The sequence below is a fragment of the Lontra canadensis genome, unplaced genomic scaffold (assembly GCF_010015895.1).
Source record: "Lontra canadensis isolate GAN:19392208 unplaced genomic scaffold, GSC_riverotter_1.0 scaffold111, whole genome shotgun sequence".
In the NCBI taxonomy this organism is placed as follows: Eukaryota; Metazoa; Chordata; class Mammalia; order Carnivora; family Mustelidae; genus Lontra; species Lontra canadensis.
Window position 1 is genome coordinate 5,401,520 of NW_022631105.1, and position 16,594 is coordinate 5,418,113.

General features: G+C 45.9%; 1 protein-coding gene across 1 annotated transcript in view; it reads left to right on the forward strand.

The window, feature by feature from the left end:
* RHEB (Ras homolog, mTORC1 binding) overlaps positions 1-16,594 on the forward strand; it is a 43,715-nt gene that overhangs the window by 21,955 nt on the left and 5,166 nt on the right. The window contains exons 2-7 of the mRNA XM_032840118.1: positions 1,594-1,665; positions 7,417-7,484; positions 14,353-14,435; positions 15,114-15,170; positions 15,286-15,333; positions 16,073-16,154. Of these exons, the coding sequence (XP_032696009.1) occupies positions 1,594-1,665; positions 7,417-7,484; positions 14,353-14,435; positions 15,114-15,170; positions 15,286-15,333; positions 16,073-16,154 (410 nt within the window). The remainder of the gene's footprint in view (positions 1-1,593; positions 1,666-7,416; positions 7,485-14,352; positions 14,436-15,113; positions 15,171-15,285; positions 15,334-16,072; positions 16,155-16,594) is intronic.

A 16,594-nucleotide genomic window follows, 5' to 3' on the forward strand; every position in this document is an offset into this window, starting at 1 on the left:
ACTCTTAAACCGGTTTATTAATTCATTAATTTCTAAGTGTGTGGGGCCTGCCTTCGTTGTGAAAACATGCCACCTGCCAGTTACCCTCTCACGGACCGGAGGAAGGCAGCCGCAGCCTAAACCCCGGGGCAGAAGGTTCCTGGTACAAACCTCACTCCCTGAAGATCTTTTGGGGTGGTGGTGTTGTCGTTGTTGTTTTTAAAGATTTTATTTATTTGACAGAGAGACACAGTGAGAGAGGGAACACAAGCAGGAGGAGAGGGAGAAGGAGAAACAGGCTTCCCGCTGAGTAAGGAGCCCGATGCGGGGCTCAATCCCAGGACCCTGGAACCATGACCTGAGCTGAAGGCAGATGCTTAATGACTGAGCCACGCAGGCGCCCCTATCCTGAAGATCTTGGGAGCTGGCAGTTCAGTGAGACGCAGCAAGCGTGTAGAGCTTGTGTTTAAAATTCACTGTGTTCTGAGGGGCCTCCCGGCCGGCTCAGTCAGAAGAGCAAGCGACTCTTGATTCGGGGAGTAGATTGAAGCCCCACTCTGGTGTAGAAATTACTTAGAGATAAAATGTTGAGGCACCTGGGTGGTGCAATTAAACATCAGCTCAGGTCATGACCTCAATGCCATGAGATCGAGCCCCATGTCAGGGTCCACGCTCAGCTGGGAGTCTGCTTGAGACTCTCCGTCTCTGCCCTTCCCCTCCACCCCCCCCACCGCCCCGTGCTCGCTCACACATGCGAGCGCGCACTCTCGCTCTCACGTAAATAAATCTTTTAAAAACATAACACCTTTGAAAAATACGCTCTGAGAATGCATAAGAAAAGAAAGGGACCAGGGTGAGATATGGGAGGGACCACTTCCGTCATTTCTCAGACTGTTCTTGCGCTGTCTGTATGGAGTGCCCTAGTCCCTACCGTCCTTGAGTAGAAAGTTCAGGTAACAGAGAGGTGAGAACCTGGGGCTCCAGCTCTTGGTTTCTTAGCACACGGGCTCAATGATGAGCAGTGATTTTGTGAAATCCACAACATTTCTTAATTGTCTTCTTTGTGCCAGACATCACGAGGCCTTTGATACTGAATTTTGAGACAGGATCTCTGCCTTCAAGGAGTTTTTTAAATGAAGACTGCTGTTCCATATTCTCAGGTTTCCCCCTTTAAAAGCTGTACTTGGTTACATTTCTAACAGCCATATATGAAAGAGCCCAAAGAAATCCCGTGTTACTCTTTTCTGTATTAGAATTGATATCCACATTTCAGGGATGCCAGAGCAAATTAGCTTCACTTAGCCCTTATTTTGGAGTGTGTTTCCTTTTAACAAAATATACGATGTGCTTATTGGTCAGTAATATTTGTCAGTGGGACAAAAGTGTTTAATTCGTAGTAGCTTAATTTCTTAAATTCCTCTCGTATAAAGCAAATTCATGAAATTTATTTCCTTTTTGAAATTGCCCAGAAGTTAATTAAAGGAGTGTGTTCTGATCCCAGTACTCTCCGTCTCCTCATCTTGTTAGAGGGGGGGTTTTTGGTAAAATAGTAGCATTAAATTTTTTGTTCCGTTTTTATGCCGATACATACTGAGCTTTTGCTCTCTCTTACAGGGAAATCCTCATTGACGATTCAGTTTGTTGAAGGCCAATTTGTTGACTCCTACGACCCAACCATAGAAAACAGTAAGTATTGTTTTGAAGGGTTTATAAACTGAGAAGCCCGCATTCTTCACACAAACAGCCATTGTGTGTTCCTGGAGGCTTCGATGGCAGGGCTTACTGGGGTAAACCTTACAGATCTCCAACTGGGGTCCGAAAAAGCTTCCAAAAGTTTGATCCACTTCACACTAAATGGGTTTTTATTCACTGTCCGGGTCCTGCCATCTAGAAATTGTTACTCAGCTCCGTAGGAATCCAGTCCTACAGTGAACCTCATATCCCAGACTCCTGCTTCAGGAAAACAAGAGTAGAGAGCACAATCTTTTTTTTTCCCCTCCTTCTCAACAGTAGCTCTTTTTAAGGATTCCAAGCTTGAAAAGAAAGGATGAAAACACTCCAGATCCTTTGTACCTTACTCTTATGGAATCGTGAGCCCTTCCCCCACCCCTGCACCCCTAACCCCTTCTAGTCCTGACGACTTGAAAGAAGGCTGTGGAGGAGGGAGCTCTTCTGGGATGGAGAGAGCAGTTGCAGCATGACAGAGATGGCTCCGAAGTCTGTTGGCATTTCAGGCCCTGTGCAGAAGAAAAGCACCAGAGAACAGGACCAGCCACAGCCTTTACCTTGTTCGCTTCAAATCCGTGGTTCTGGAATCTTGCCGAAGGATCCTAGGACTATGAGAGTCTTGATTCTAGGATCATTAAGCATTTCATCCAAGGACCTGGTTTGTTGGAAGCTGGTCTTATTTCAGGTGATCCTAAAACCCTAAGTAGACCCAAGAACCAGTCGTCTCAGATTGTTGACGCCTGGACTTAACCCAGGAACATGACACATTTGAACATGGGATTCTTCCAAACCTGATGCGCGTATTAGACACGAAGCAGCTTAACAGTCGGTTTCATAAACCTCAGCAACTAGACTTGTGGACCTCACCTCAGAGCTTGCAAGAGAGACTTCAAAAGAGGCTCACAACAGGGTGTTGAGCAACTACAGCCTGTAGGCCAGAAGAACACACTGCCTTTCTGAGCAGCGCACGCGCAAAGAGTGGTTCTTATATTTTTTTAATAATTAAAAAAGTCAAAAGAAGAATATCTGTGACCTGTGAAAGTTACATGAAGTTCACATTTCTGCACCCGTAAGTAAAGCCTTATTGGAACACAGCCGCAAGTTCATTGACCATGTCTGTGGCTGCTTTCGCTCTGCAACAGCAGAGTTGTTGAATGCTTGCGACACAGGCTTTTTGACCTTTACGGGAAGCGTTTGCCCTCCTCTGACTTGAGAATTGCAGCTCTCCTCCCATGTCCCGGTACGCTGGTGGCAAGGAAGGAAGCACGTCGGTTGCTGACCTGACTCTGGGGACCCCGGGATTTGAAAGGGAGCTCTGTCGGTATCTGGAAAGGAGGGGTCCCGGTGCCATACAGTCCTGTGTTGATTGGCTGGGGACTGTCACCTGGAGAAGAGTACGTGTGCCGGCGGGAGGCGTGGGCTGATTTGAGCACTGCGTGAACCAGTTTGGTTACCTCCGTTGCAATAGGACACAAGAAAATTGTAGTCATGGCCTTAAGCTTTGCTGTATGTAACTATTTGGAATTGCGTCCCCTAAAAGGGGTAAGCCTCGTTTGGTCCTTTGATTCATACAATAATAGAATACAGCTTTCTTGGTAAGCCTTGCTCACACACGTGGTTGTTGTAATTGTGTGTCCTTGTGCTACTTTGGGTCGAGGTGGAGGGAGAGTCATGGTGTTGTGTAGAGATTTCCTTTGTATGTAACTAATCGGTCCAGTGAGCATCCAGCTTTCTTAACTTTGATATTATCTTAGAAATTGAATGAGGTGACCCTACTTGGAAGGCTGTCAACATCATCTTTTTTTTTTTTTTTTTTTTAAACAGAGATCACGAGTAGGCAGAGAGGCAGACAGAGGGTGGGGGAAGCAGGCTCCCTGCTGAGCAGAGAGCCCAATGCGGGGCTCGATCCCAGGACCCTGAGATCATGACCTGAGCCAAAGGCAGAAGCTTAATCCACGGAGCCACCCAGTCGCCTCTGTCAACATCATCTTTAATTGTGCTTTTAACTAATGTTTTCTATGCAATACTTGGTGTTCAGTAACAAAGACTTTTTCATCTCAAAAATGGATTAAAAATATTTATTGAATTCTTTAGGCAGGAGCAAAAATGAATATCAGAGTGTATGAATCGCTTAAAAGTTCATGAGGCATATGCAGGCCCATTTCTCTTTACCGTGCTTCTGATCATTTAACCCAGGCAGAAACCCTTCCTCTGCTCTCTCCTCCGCTATTGGGTCAAAAACACTGTTCAGCGCTTACAGGGAATGAGAAATGGAACGGTTCTCATAGCCTGTTGCTAACAAATGACTGGATGGTTTTAAGGTTTTAAAAAGCTCCACGCACTGTAAATCTGGAAATAATCCGGTCATTATTTTACACTTAACTTTATAACCTAGAATAAATGGTTCATAGCGGACATGGAGTGGTGACACAGCTCTGAATGCATCACCACGAAAGCAAAACTTCTGGGACTGTGTCATCTTTGAGAATGGGAGACAGGAGAATAACATCCGTAAAACCGCGAATTTTCTAGTTTGGGGAAATTTTTATACCAAAAATATAGCGTACACCAGTGCAATATTATGTGTCATTAATCTGACAACTCAGTACAAACCAAATTGCTGTGGTGAAATTTAGTAGCAGTAGTTTATAAATTAAGGACAAATAGCAATTTATAGCTTCTGCCATCTCAAAGGTGGTACTGTTGATGCGCTAATAAGCCTTCTAGGAAAATTAGAAAATTCTAATTAGGAGCTTTGCAGCATTATCAAGCATTGCATGGTGGGTGGGCTTCTTGGTAGGATATGAATTAGGAGTCCTTGATACACTTTAGTGACACAAATCTCACTTTATGAATTCCAGATTTTAGAAATCTATTACCTTGCTTATTTTTAGCAGGCTTTACCAGTAAGTAGCTATTAGGCTGCTTAGGGCAATTTCAGGATTTTCGGTTGGAAATTGGATTAATTTCTCTAGTGATTGAAAAAGGGAGGAGGAGGGTGAGAGGGTTCGAGGAAAATGAGGCGAGGAGAAACCCGGTTTTCCGCTGCTGCAAGAGGCTGGACTTGGAGTGCACAGAAGAATTGGTTCCTGGTTTATGGAACTGACAGATCTCTTATTACACGTCCCTTTTTTTCTATAGTAATAAGAAGAGGCAGTTTTCCGTGACAGATGGAAGGACCTCGATTTCATTTTACTGCTGTGCGTTGGAGGATTTACATCCTTTTTATGGGCAAGAATATACTAAAACATTGATTAACAATTTTATTTCTTATGTCTTATGTACAATTACACGCCCTCCCTGTTTTACGCTGCGCTCATGGCCAGTATTTCTCACATCTCCTTGGCTGAATCTTCATCTTCTGGACCTGGCAGCGCAGGGCGCCCGCGGGCTCTGACGTCAGGCTCGGGCTTTCTGCGCTTGGCCATCAGCGATCTGCCCAGCTCTCCCAGCGCCCCCGCCCCGCCCCGAACTCTGGGCTTCTTTATTTAGCTGCCCTCGCTTCCTCTTCGGTTCAGGCGTCTTCGTTCCCGTCCTCCCTCATCCCCAGTGCTCCTCCCACAGGCTTTCCTGACTTGGTAAATGCCAATTCGGTCATCTCCTTGCTCAGGCCAAAAACCTCAGAGTCGTCCCGCCTCTCCCATTTTCACACCCTCCTTCCGGCCAGTCACAGATCCTTCTGGGCTCTACTTTTGAACTACACCCAGAATTCCACCCTGGCTCTCCTCTCCGCTCTGCCCTGCCGATCCAGACCACCACGGTCGTCTCCAGATCCCGAGTCTATACGGGCGCTGTATTACAGGCTCCCGCCAGTGGCCTTGCTCACTCTTGCCCGTTTCCATCACCACAGCAGGGCTAGAGCGATCGCTTTAAAATAGAAATCAGACCAGTTTACTCCCCTCCTCAAAGCCCTCCCTCTCCCATACAGTGAGAATAAAACTCTTGAAGTCCTTACCATCTCCTGTAAGGTCTTCTGCCTCCTCCCCAACCCGGTTACCAACACTCTCTCAGCCTCTGCTGCGCCGACCTCCCTGCTCGTCCTCGATGCACATGGTCACTCGCTGGTCGACCTCCACCTGGGTGTGCCTCTCCCAGAGAGGATGCCTGGCGGCGTCTGGGTCCGCTGTCTGTCCCCGGGGCTGGAAGCTCTCTGAGGTCAGTCGCAGCATTTCGAGAACACCCAGAGCCGTGCTCCCGGGGGTGATAGGTACTCAAGAAACAGCTCTTGCGCGAATGAATGTTTTCACAGCAGTTACGTCCTACTTCGTAACCACAGTTCCTTAGTTCTATTGCTCACTGCGGTTGCTTCCCTAATTTTCGCCAAGACTAAAATGCACATTTTGGGCTTAACCTCACTGAAGTGTCAGGGGCAGGTTTTGGCACGGGAATGTCGTGACTGCCCCCTGGCGGACAGTGATGGAAAGCGCGGCTGATCCATCTCAAGTTCAGGGAGGCCACAGTGTTGGGGGGAAGAAGTACAATAGAATTTTTTCTTAGAATTGACGAAAACAGAATATATTGGGTACTCCCTGTCTTGAAATACTTGGATTCGGTTTTCATCTGATTTAATTATTCCTAAAGTCGTCGTCCCCATCAGGGGCACAAGAATGCGAAAAAGTGTGGCAGCCCACTTGGGTGGCCTGGTGCGTAGTTTTTGCTCGCCTGCTTCCCGCACCCCTGCTTGCAGGAGGAGGTGACAATGCCAGCACGAGCTTCCCGTTCTCTCCCTGTGCAACTCAGCGTTCAGATAAGATCTCCCCTGCATCCCCCTCATCACTTCAGGTTTTCTCTCATAATATTTCTGTGTCTGTTTCTGCTTTCCCTTTTGGCTGTGGGAGGCTGTGAGCAGCAGTGGGTCCGCTCCCAGCTGTGCAAGGGGGAGATTCTGCGGCCCAGTTCTGGTCGAGTCGAGTGGGCAGCCAGGGATTAGAGGACTCACGTGTCTGACACAAATGGCGATGCAGAAGACATCGTCCCTATTCGTTGTCAGGCTTCCAGATGGTTACGCTTTATAATATTCTGTTGCTATTTATAGTTCTTTCCTCTTTTGTCTACGTTTGTTTGAAGTCTGTCTCCTCAGAATTCTGAATTGACTTTTCCGGAAGTTATTTAAGTCTGTTTTTTTTTTTTCCCCTCCTTGGTAAGGAAAGAAGTCGTCACAAAATTGCTTCTATCCTTAAGCTCAGTGGGAATGATGGCTTCGCACAGAACTGTTCCGTTGCTGTTTTATCTGTCAATAGAATCGTTAATTATTTTAATGCACTGAAAGTTCTTAACACTGCAGTTGATATTAGCTCATTGTGCTCTGACACCAGACTTCCTATAAATTAATGGAAAGTTTTGTGCTTAGGATTCATTCTGGACCTCAGACTTGATGTTCTGTGTATCACTTTTTCACAAGAGGAAGGCATAGCCACAGATCGAGCTCTCAGATGACTTTTATGGGAGACGAGTTGTCGCCTAATTGCGGTTCCTTCGAAAAAGTTGAAAGCATACTGAACCTTGATTTTCATCAGTCAGCCAGTATTCTTAGTCAAATAATGGAAGTGGGCAGGAATCTGTAAACTCAGGCTGATCTGTTCCATTTTGTTTTATGGAATCTTTTCATGAACTTATTAGGGACTCTGCATAGTTGGTCGTCAGTGTTCAAGCTTTAGGTGATCTAAAGTCCGCTTAAACTAATATTGCATTCCTTTTTTCCCCCTGTAGCTTTCACAAAATTGATCACAGTCAATGGACAAGAATATCATCTTCAACTTGTTGACACAGCTGGGCAGGTAAGTGTCTCCAGTGTCTCCGAATCTCCTTGCCGTCCTTCTGTCTGGCAGTCCTTGCCCTGCCGTCAACGCTTCAACACAGCAGCAGTGTCAAGGAAACCCCTCGTGGCATATGTGTGACTGAACCTTTACAGGCTCTCTCCTCTAAGACGTTTATGGTGGTTTTTCCAAATTATTCACTTGCTCTTCTACTTAGACTTGTGTGAAATAGACTCATAGCATTGGGAAGGTCTGCATTTACCGTAGGATAGCGTATTTCCATTTTCTAAACTTGCATTCTGTATCAGAATCCTATTAGTGCTTTTTCTTCCTTTCTAATTCGTATTCTACATCAAGACAAAAATACATCCAGGGGCGCCTGGGTGGCTCATGGGTTAACCATCTGGTCATGATTCCAGTGGGATCCCTGCTCAGCAGGAAGCCTGCTTCTCCCTCTCCCTCTGCCTGCTGCTCCCATACTTGTATACTCTCTCTCTTTCTCTCTCTCTCTCTCTCTCTCACTATCTCACTCTGTCAAATAAATAAAAAGACAAAAATACGTCTTTTCCAGGGGAAGGACAAAGGAAAAGTATAGGGCAGAAAGGAGCCGGTTGGTAGATGGGTCACATGATTACTAGATTAGGGAGTGTTGATTTGATTTGTAGACAGTAGGTGATTGCCAAAGATTAAGTAACTCCCCCCCCCCAAAAAAACCAAAACCCTAACACCGTATTCACAGGTTAATGTAGTAGGGATTTGAAGAATGGAAGACTAGGGGAATTGACTAGAAGCAGTGGGTAAAAGTTCAGAGAACTTGAAGAGTACAGAGAAACCCCTAACCCTGACGGCTGAACTCCCCCCCCCACCCCCACCCCAGTCCAGCCTTTACTAGAAACCTCTCTTGGACAGAACATGTTACACAGTTGCTAGAGTGTGGGGATGTTGGTCTCTGAGTCCTTCCTTGCATCTTCAAGTTGACAAAGGATCAGACTAGCAGGAGGGGCTGTGTAGTGTAATCTGGTCTGCCGTGTCAAATGGAGGCTTTTCTTCTGGAGCCTGGGGAGATGGAGGTAGACATGGAGTCGTGTGGCCTGTCTTGGTTTGGAATGGACGCCCTCTGCTTTATGTTTCCAAGTGAACATAGAAGCCAAGCGTAGCCCCCTAGTGAAGCAAGAACATAGCCATATGGAGTGGTTTGAGCACAGAAGAAACCCTGGAGTTTCAATTCTGGAGGCTTCAAAGAAAATAGATGGGATGTGGGTGTCACAGAGATCTACCACGGATCCCCTTCGTTCCCCATACAAAGGCCCCCTGGTGGTGAGTGTAATGGGCCTTCGTGGTCAGGCCTCATGATGGCTTAGAGCTGAGCCATCCCAGGCTGTTACTCTGCAGGGTACCTGTCCAGTGACAGAAAGGGGGTCTGGAGCTGAAAGGAACAAGTGGAGCAGTAGAAGTCTCCATCAGGGAGTGAGGATGTGGAGGACACGGCTTATTTTAGAAGTTACCATAGAAAAGCTTCTGGGATAAGACATTGTATTGGATTCTCAGAATTTGTATCTTTTATGGTTAAGGTGACTGTGTAATTGATTGCCTAAAACAAGACAATTTTTTTTTTTTTTAATTTGACAGAGATCACAAGCAGGTAGAGAGGCAGGCAGAGAGAGAGGAGGAAGCAGGCTCCCTGTTGAGCAGAGAGCCCGATGTGGGGCTTGATCTCAGGACCCTGAGATCATGACCTGAGCCGAAGGCAGAGGCTTTAACCCACTGAGCCACCCAGGCGCCCCAAACAAAACACTTCTAAGAGTGAAGGGAGCCTGGTAATAACCGTGCTGGGACAGTGGGTGTTAACTGATGGTGTCCTGGGCGAAAAAACACGGCCACGTCGTTCATAGTGGGCCTCTGACATTATCAAGATTTGTGTTTGCTTTTTATATCTTCGTTTTGAATTTTCATTAAGCTTCTGGAAAGTGGGGATGAGGATGTAAATTGGCAAATCATTTTCACGTGATGTTACTGTAGAAATACATTTTGTCGGAGGCCAGAAGCAGGACTGGCATTTCAGAGTTGTGGGAACATGGGCTCTGCAGTCACGCTGCTGGGGCTTGAATCCTGGCTTTATTTTACTAACCGGGTGACCTTCGGAAAGTTAAGAAGCTCTCTGCCGCAGATTCATCTGTAAACTGGTGACGCAGTGCCTGCCTTCGCAAGACTGGTGCTCGGTTTAGAGCGGATGCCGAGCTTCACAGGGTTTGGTCCTTATCTGTAGATTTTTTTTTTTTTTTAAGATTTTATTTATTTATTTGAAACAGAGAGAGAGAGATCACAAGTATGCAGAGAGGCAGGCATAGAGAGAAAGAGGAGGAAGCAGGCTCCCCGCTGAGCAGAGAGCCAGATGCGGGCCTCGATCCCAGGACCCTGAGATCATGACCTGAGCCGAAGGCAGAGGCTTAACCCACTGAGCCACCCAGGCGCCCGTTATCTGTAGATCTTTGATGCTCCTAAGACCAGAGCAGGGCCTAGCATGGCAAGTTGATGTTGATGTTAACAAGACACTGACTGGAATAGTGCAGGTGTCGCTTATACTTGGAGTAGAGCCATCCCTGAAAACGTTTTTCCGGGGACACCTGCGGGGGCTCAATCAGTTAAGCGTCTGTTTCAACTCGGGTCATGATCCCAGGGTCGTGGGATCGAGTCCCGCATCAGGCTCCCTGCTCAGTGGGGATTCTGCCTCTCTCTCTGCTCTCTGCCTGATGCTCTCTCTACTTAGGCTTGCTCTCTCTCTGTCGAATAAATAAATAAAAATCTTTAAAAAAACAAAAAAACATTTTTCTGGAGAGAAAATTCCTTTTTGTTGCCTCCTTATCAAAACAGAAGATGTGTTCCTCTAGGGCTCTGTTTTGCCCTAAAGCCTAAATGTACGGAGCATCCCATGCCTTTAACTGCTTTAACGATAGAGTCATAAAGGATGCCCGCCGCACACACAGAGAAGCAGGGATCTCGGAGTAAGTGTGTAGTGTGAGGGACAGCAAGGTCAGTGACTAGCTCTGCCTGTCTTGCTCCTGTGGCTTCTCTTACGTCCAGATAAGAATAGTTAGAGAATTTTTGCACAGAATATTTCCAAATTTAGCCGCCTTGAATAATTTGTTCTCCTTGCAGCTAGTAGTTTTCTTCGAGGCTGCATCCATTTGGGAGACTGGAATGGAAGGTTGTGTTCGTGTTTGTGATCTGTCCTTACGCGACAAGCGCCTTGCCTTGTGCCCTGTGGTTCCGTAGAACCACGTAGAAGGAGCAACTGGATGAGATGTCACGTTTCCAGCTGCTCCGAGAGCTGTTTTTAAAATTGGATTCCTCTCGGCTGGGGCTGAGGCCACCAGTGGCAAGGGGAGATGAAGAAGAAAGGACAGATCCTGTCACCGCCATCTAGAGCGCATTCGGTCACGGGTGTACACGTTTTAGGGGTAAAACTGTAGCAGCATACAGTGGCAAGTCCTGTTTACTTAGTAGTTTATATCGTAGCTGGTTTCACTGCCCGGCAGGAGATGGAGATGAACATCATTAAGTACAAGTCGGTTATTTTTAGTTTGCGTGAGGGATTTTGTTTGGACCCAATTTAAGTAGACTCAGTGACAAGTGACTCAGTGGGAGTCGTGTTTATAATGTCAAATCCCCCTTTAAAAAGGGGGGGGTATTAAGTACAGTTTTTTAAAAATAGTACTAAATGCACATGGTACAGAAATAAAATAGCACAAAATGGTAAATAGTAAAGCTTTGGTCTTTCCCACTCTGGTGGCATTAGCTCCACCCCTCTAAGAGCAGCCGCATTACCGTTTCTAGGATGTGCTTCCCGGATGTTCTCTACGTGAACATACAAATAGAATTGGGTGTTTTTTTTTCTTTTTCACCTGAGAGGTAATGGATCACCCTATCTCCACCTCAGAGGTGATTCCACAGTCTTACGTACACCCCCGGTTTGCCTCCCCATGGCTACGTAATATGCTGTCATTCGGCTAGAGCGTACTTTGACGACGGATCGACACACAGGTGGTTTCCAGTCCTGCTGCCACCACCAGTGACAGCAGCGATCAGTGTCTCGTGTCGATTTCGACGGTGCGCACGTGCGTGCAGGAGCACGTTCTGGTGGCGGGACAGCCGCGTCCTCCGCCGGCCGCTCGTTCTCACTCGCTCATCTGTGCGCCCGTGGGCACAGTGTATTAGCAGATCTCTTGTTCCGTGCCAGGCCACTGGGTGAAAGAGAGTATCCTGGTTACTAGGTGTCTTTCTTCTTATGAAGGCATTTGAGCATGTGTTCCTGTTTGAGGGCATTTGTATTTCCTTCTCTGGGAGTTACCCTGTCCGTGTGCTGTGCCTTTTCCCTGGGGCGGACCATCTTTGCTTACTGGTTTGAGAGACCCCTTGATACCGTGCAGAAAATAGCGTTTTATGTGATGGGAGCTGTAAGATTTTGGTTTGTTTTCAGTCTATGGTTTTGTTTGAAAGGTTTTTAGTCATGAAGAACTTTCTCGTTTTCATGTAGTCGAATTTATTAATCTCCTTTCAACTGATGCAGTTCATTCTTTTCTAAGAGAGAAAGAGAACTCACGAGTGGGGAGAGGGAGAGAGAGGGGCAGACTCCCTGCTGAGCAGGGAGCCCGAAGCGGGGCTCGATCCCAGGACCTGAGCCAGCAGACGCTTAACGAACTGAGCCACCCGGGTTCCCCATCAACTGATACTGTTCTTAAAAATTCTCCCATTGACTAGGCGTATGGTTTCCCTTTTTAATCTTTAAATCCTCTAGAATATATTTTTGCTCAAGTGTGAATTAGAGATCAGCTCAGCTGCTCATTTACCCCCCAGATGCTTCTGCTTTTGTTTCCGCACAGTTTCGGCGAGTGTTACCTCTTACCCTCACTGAGCTTAACTGCCGGTACTAGCATTTACCTAATTCCTGTCTGTCTAGGTCTTCATAGGTTATTCAGTCTTCTTTATTTACGAACTAGTAAGTGCTCATTTTAGTTAAATAAGTAGCTTTGTGGTTTCATCCAGCTCCTTCTACAATTGCTGTTTCTCCAAAAAACACACTTTTTATCAGGGTTCAGTTACACTTATATGTTAATTTAGGATCGAGCAATGGATACCTCGATGACCTACGCATTCTTACCGAGGACCATGGCACACTCTTCCATTTACGCATATTTTTTATGTGTTGGGGTATTTTATGATTTTCTTCAGATGGATTATACACTTTTCTTAAGTTTATTCCTAGGAATTTTGTCCTTTTTGGTTGCTGTTACAGCTGGAGGTGCTTTCCCCTGTGATACTAACTGACGGTTGTTTGTACCACGCCTCTGAAGTATGACTAATTTTTTATTTCCACATCTTCTCTTCAGGGAAAAGGTGATTTGAACTCTGGGTGTACTACTGTAGCTCAGCTGGTGACTAAAATGATCTGGAATTTTGTTTCTAATCTGGGTGGAAAGACCTCATTCCATTAACAAAAATGCATTCTCAAAATGTAACACTAAAATGAACTCCATTTAATGAAACTAATATGAAACTGACAGTGAAAACAAAGGTTTTGTTTTGCGTATGTGATAAGCCCTGAGATGTAGAAGTGCTGTCTTCTGAAGAAAGATCGATGATGCTATTGATGATATCAAAGAACTGAGAATAAAACTCAATTTTCCTTTGGTTTTTATTTTTTAAAGATACTTTATTACAATGGTAAATAGTAAGGACTTGGGGCAGTAATTCAGAGCCATCATGAACATTCGTTGTAACCGTACTATAGAATTGCAAAGTTAACAGAGACAGTGACTTGATATGATGGCTTGACCTGATTTTCTATAATAGTGCTTGGGGGATATGTGGCATGTTGATAATTATATTTCAACAGAGAATAAAATGTTTTATACCAGCCAGTGGTGTGTACTAAGGCAAACTGCAATGACGTTACTAGACTCTCAGTATGCTTTAATATTCTAAAGCTGAATTTTAAGTTTCTTAAACTGCTTTATGGAAACTGGCTACTGATACATGGTTACATAATGTGTACCTTTGTTTTTAATTCCTAAACTTGCTCAATAAATAACTCATTTGATCCTCAAAAGTCTGGGTACAGTGGGTCTAGCGTTTTGATTTTCTCCTCTCTCCTTTCCCTCTCAGGTGTTGGGGACAGCCCACTAATGACCAACAAACTGGCACTCAGGCCATTGTGACTCACACACAGAGAATAGGTTTAGTGAGGACATAACAGTTTTAGATAGGAAAGTACAGATTGATGGAATAAACCAGAAGCACTCATGAATTTCCCATGAGATCTAAGGTTCTGGCCTTTTTCTCCATAAAAGAACTGTTAGTGCTTTCGCCTCCTGTAAGATCACAGGACCTGTTGTCTTGTCATTCCTTCCATCCTCTTTCCCCAGGAATTGCAAAAGTTATTAGCCTTCTCCCCGAAAGTCCTAGAATAGCCAGAGTCGCTTTTCGAATGTTGGCATAAAGCAGTTATCAGCCCCATACCGGTCTTAAATAAGTCCTGAGTGCGTAGCCTGTTTTTCTAGAAGAATATTTTATTTTTTTTATTTTTTTTAAGATTTTAGTTATTTATTCAACAGAGAGAGAGATCACAAGTAGGCAGGGGAAGCAGGCCCCCTGCTGAGCAGAGAGCCCGATGCAGGGCTCGATCCCAGGACCCTGAGATCATGACCTCAGCCAAAGGCAGTGGCTAAACCCACTGAGGCACCCAGGCGCCCCTCTAGAAGAATATTTTAATCCACTTTTTGTTTCCTTTGATTTCTTTGGCCAGGTCATGTACGAGAAACTCTGGGTACAGATTGCTAGTTACGCTGCATGAAGACCTCTACTCACATGGAATTATTTTTTTCTCCCACAGGATGAATACTCCATCTTTCCTCAGACGTACTCCATAGATATTAATGGCTATATTCTTGTGTATTCTGTGACATCAATCAAAAGGTAGGATTCCCTCCTGCTGCTTCCATTTGTTTGCTCTGGCTAGATGGCATTCATCGTTTTAAAGGATCGTGATGGAATCAGTTATAGTGACAATCAGACTTACCAGGCTAAATGTTTTTCAGTGATTGTCTTGTGAAGCAAACAGGTTGTTAGGGGGAACAAAATCCCAGTAGATGTTCTCTTAACCCTGATAGAATGAAAACTCCATGTGTCTTCCCTCCAGCTGCCTAGATAAATAGTGATTGCATATGATCTGAGAGCTTCTGCTAATGGAAATGGAACTACTACATAAATTGATTGAGTTTTGTGTGTTTTCACTATATTAATGTGGAAGCCAGGCTGACTGCTAGGGCCTCTAGCTGAAGAACATCCCACAGACGTCATTCAGAGATTAAAATTTGTGTTTATGTGATTTGTCAGTCACGTGTTAGACTTTGCCATTTAAATAGCTCACCTGTTTCATGTTGAATATTCTCAGTGAGGGTTACTCAGTGTCAAATACGTGCACACGTGAAAAAAGGTTTGTAGGAAAGAATTAAGGAATTCCTTGTGTTAGGTTATTTTATATTAAAATGATAAGTCGATGACAGTATGTATTTTTCCACAATAAACCTTACATAATATTTTTAAACACCAATACTAAAATGGATGTCTGATTTCATGCTTCTGTTTTTACAGTTTTGAAGTGATTAAAGTTATTCATGGCAAATTGTTGGATATGGTGGGGAAAGTGCAGTAAGTAGCAACAGTTTCTCTCTTTTGTTAGATGCACTTGTTATAGTTCTGTCTTCTGAACAGTGAGATCTGGCACTGACTAGTTTCCTGTGGCTTTTTTGTCTCCCATTACCAGAATACCTATTATGTTGGTTGGGAATAAGAAAGACCTCCATATGGAAAGGTATGTAACTTCTGAATAATTACTTACTTATAAAATCAAGTCTGAGATGAGGTACGCACCTTTCATAATTATTGTTCTCATGGTGAGAATAGTCTTCGGTGTAGCCTGTCGGGGTTCAGAAGTACGGCAATGAGTGCACCCAAGCAGGAGCAAAACCAGTATAAAACTTCACCCATCCTGACCAGTGTTTTCTCTAGAAAAGAGGAAGCAAACGTGGTAGGAAATTAGCTTCGGGTACTTCCACCAGTTTGTGCCAAGTGGACTCCAAGGAGACCACAGAAGCATTCATTCATTCAAGAGATGGTTTCCGAGTCCCACAGTCAGGATCAGGTCAGCGAACAGGGCCGCGGAGCCTGCCGGGGACGGGGAGGCCGGACGCCCACAGCCTGCGCAGCGGGGTTGAGCCGCGGGCCCCCCGACGGCTGCCCGTCCTCGGGTGCTCACAGCGCAGCGCACCGTGAACACTGCCCGCGTCCCGGGTACTGGAAAACACAAGTCACGTTCTCTGAACCGCCAGGACTTGCTGGCGCATGGGGGGCCCCGTAAGGCCACATCTGTCCCGTTTCCCTGCTCGGGCCTCCTCGGCGGCCCACACGGCGGATGGTCAGGCCGAGCGGAGAGCGTTCTTGCGCGATACGGGGGAACCGGCCGATCCGCGGGGAGCCCGGTTCGCTGCTAATACAGGTGTTTTCTGAATAAAGAGCACAGCGCGTTCATTAGAATTTTCCCGTTCCTCTAGGGTGATCAGTTATGAAGAAGGGAAGGCGTTAGCAGAGTCTTGGAACGCAGCTTTTTTGGAATCTTCTGCTAAAGAAAACCAGGTACCGATTTTGTAGAACTTCCGTAAAGCAGCCGGCAGTCCCGGGCCTGTGTCTCCTGGGGCAGGTCTCCAGACACCGCCCGCCCCGCCACTCCGGCTTCCCCTGCCCTGGGGCGGCCTCCAGTCGCTGTCGGGGTTCTGCTTGCGAGGGGCCCAGACTCTCTGTAGGGAAAACAGCGGTTCAGAGTAAAGGGAAGCCCGCTTTGTGAATGTCTGTTACTGTTTTTGTTTTATATTCAAGGCTGGTACAGAAATAACAGACAGAGAAAGGAGATGAGAATGACCTTTAGTCACCTTGGCAGTAACGTGGGGCCCGCCCCGAGCCCCCGTCTCTGTAGGCCGAAACGGGGAGTGCGGGCGACGGATTGTTTCTGGCGCAGAAACGGTTCAGAACCGTCTTTCAGGCCCCTGTCCGCGGTGAGGCCGCAGATGTTCCCCGAA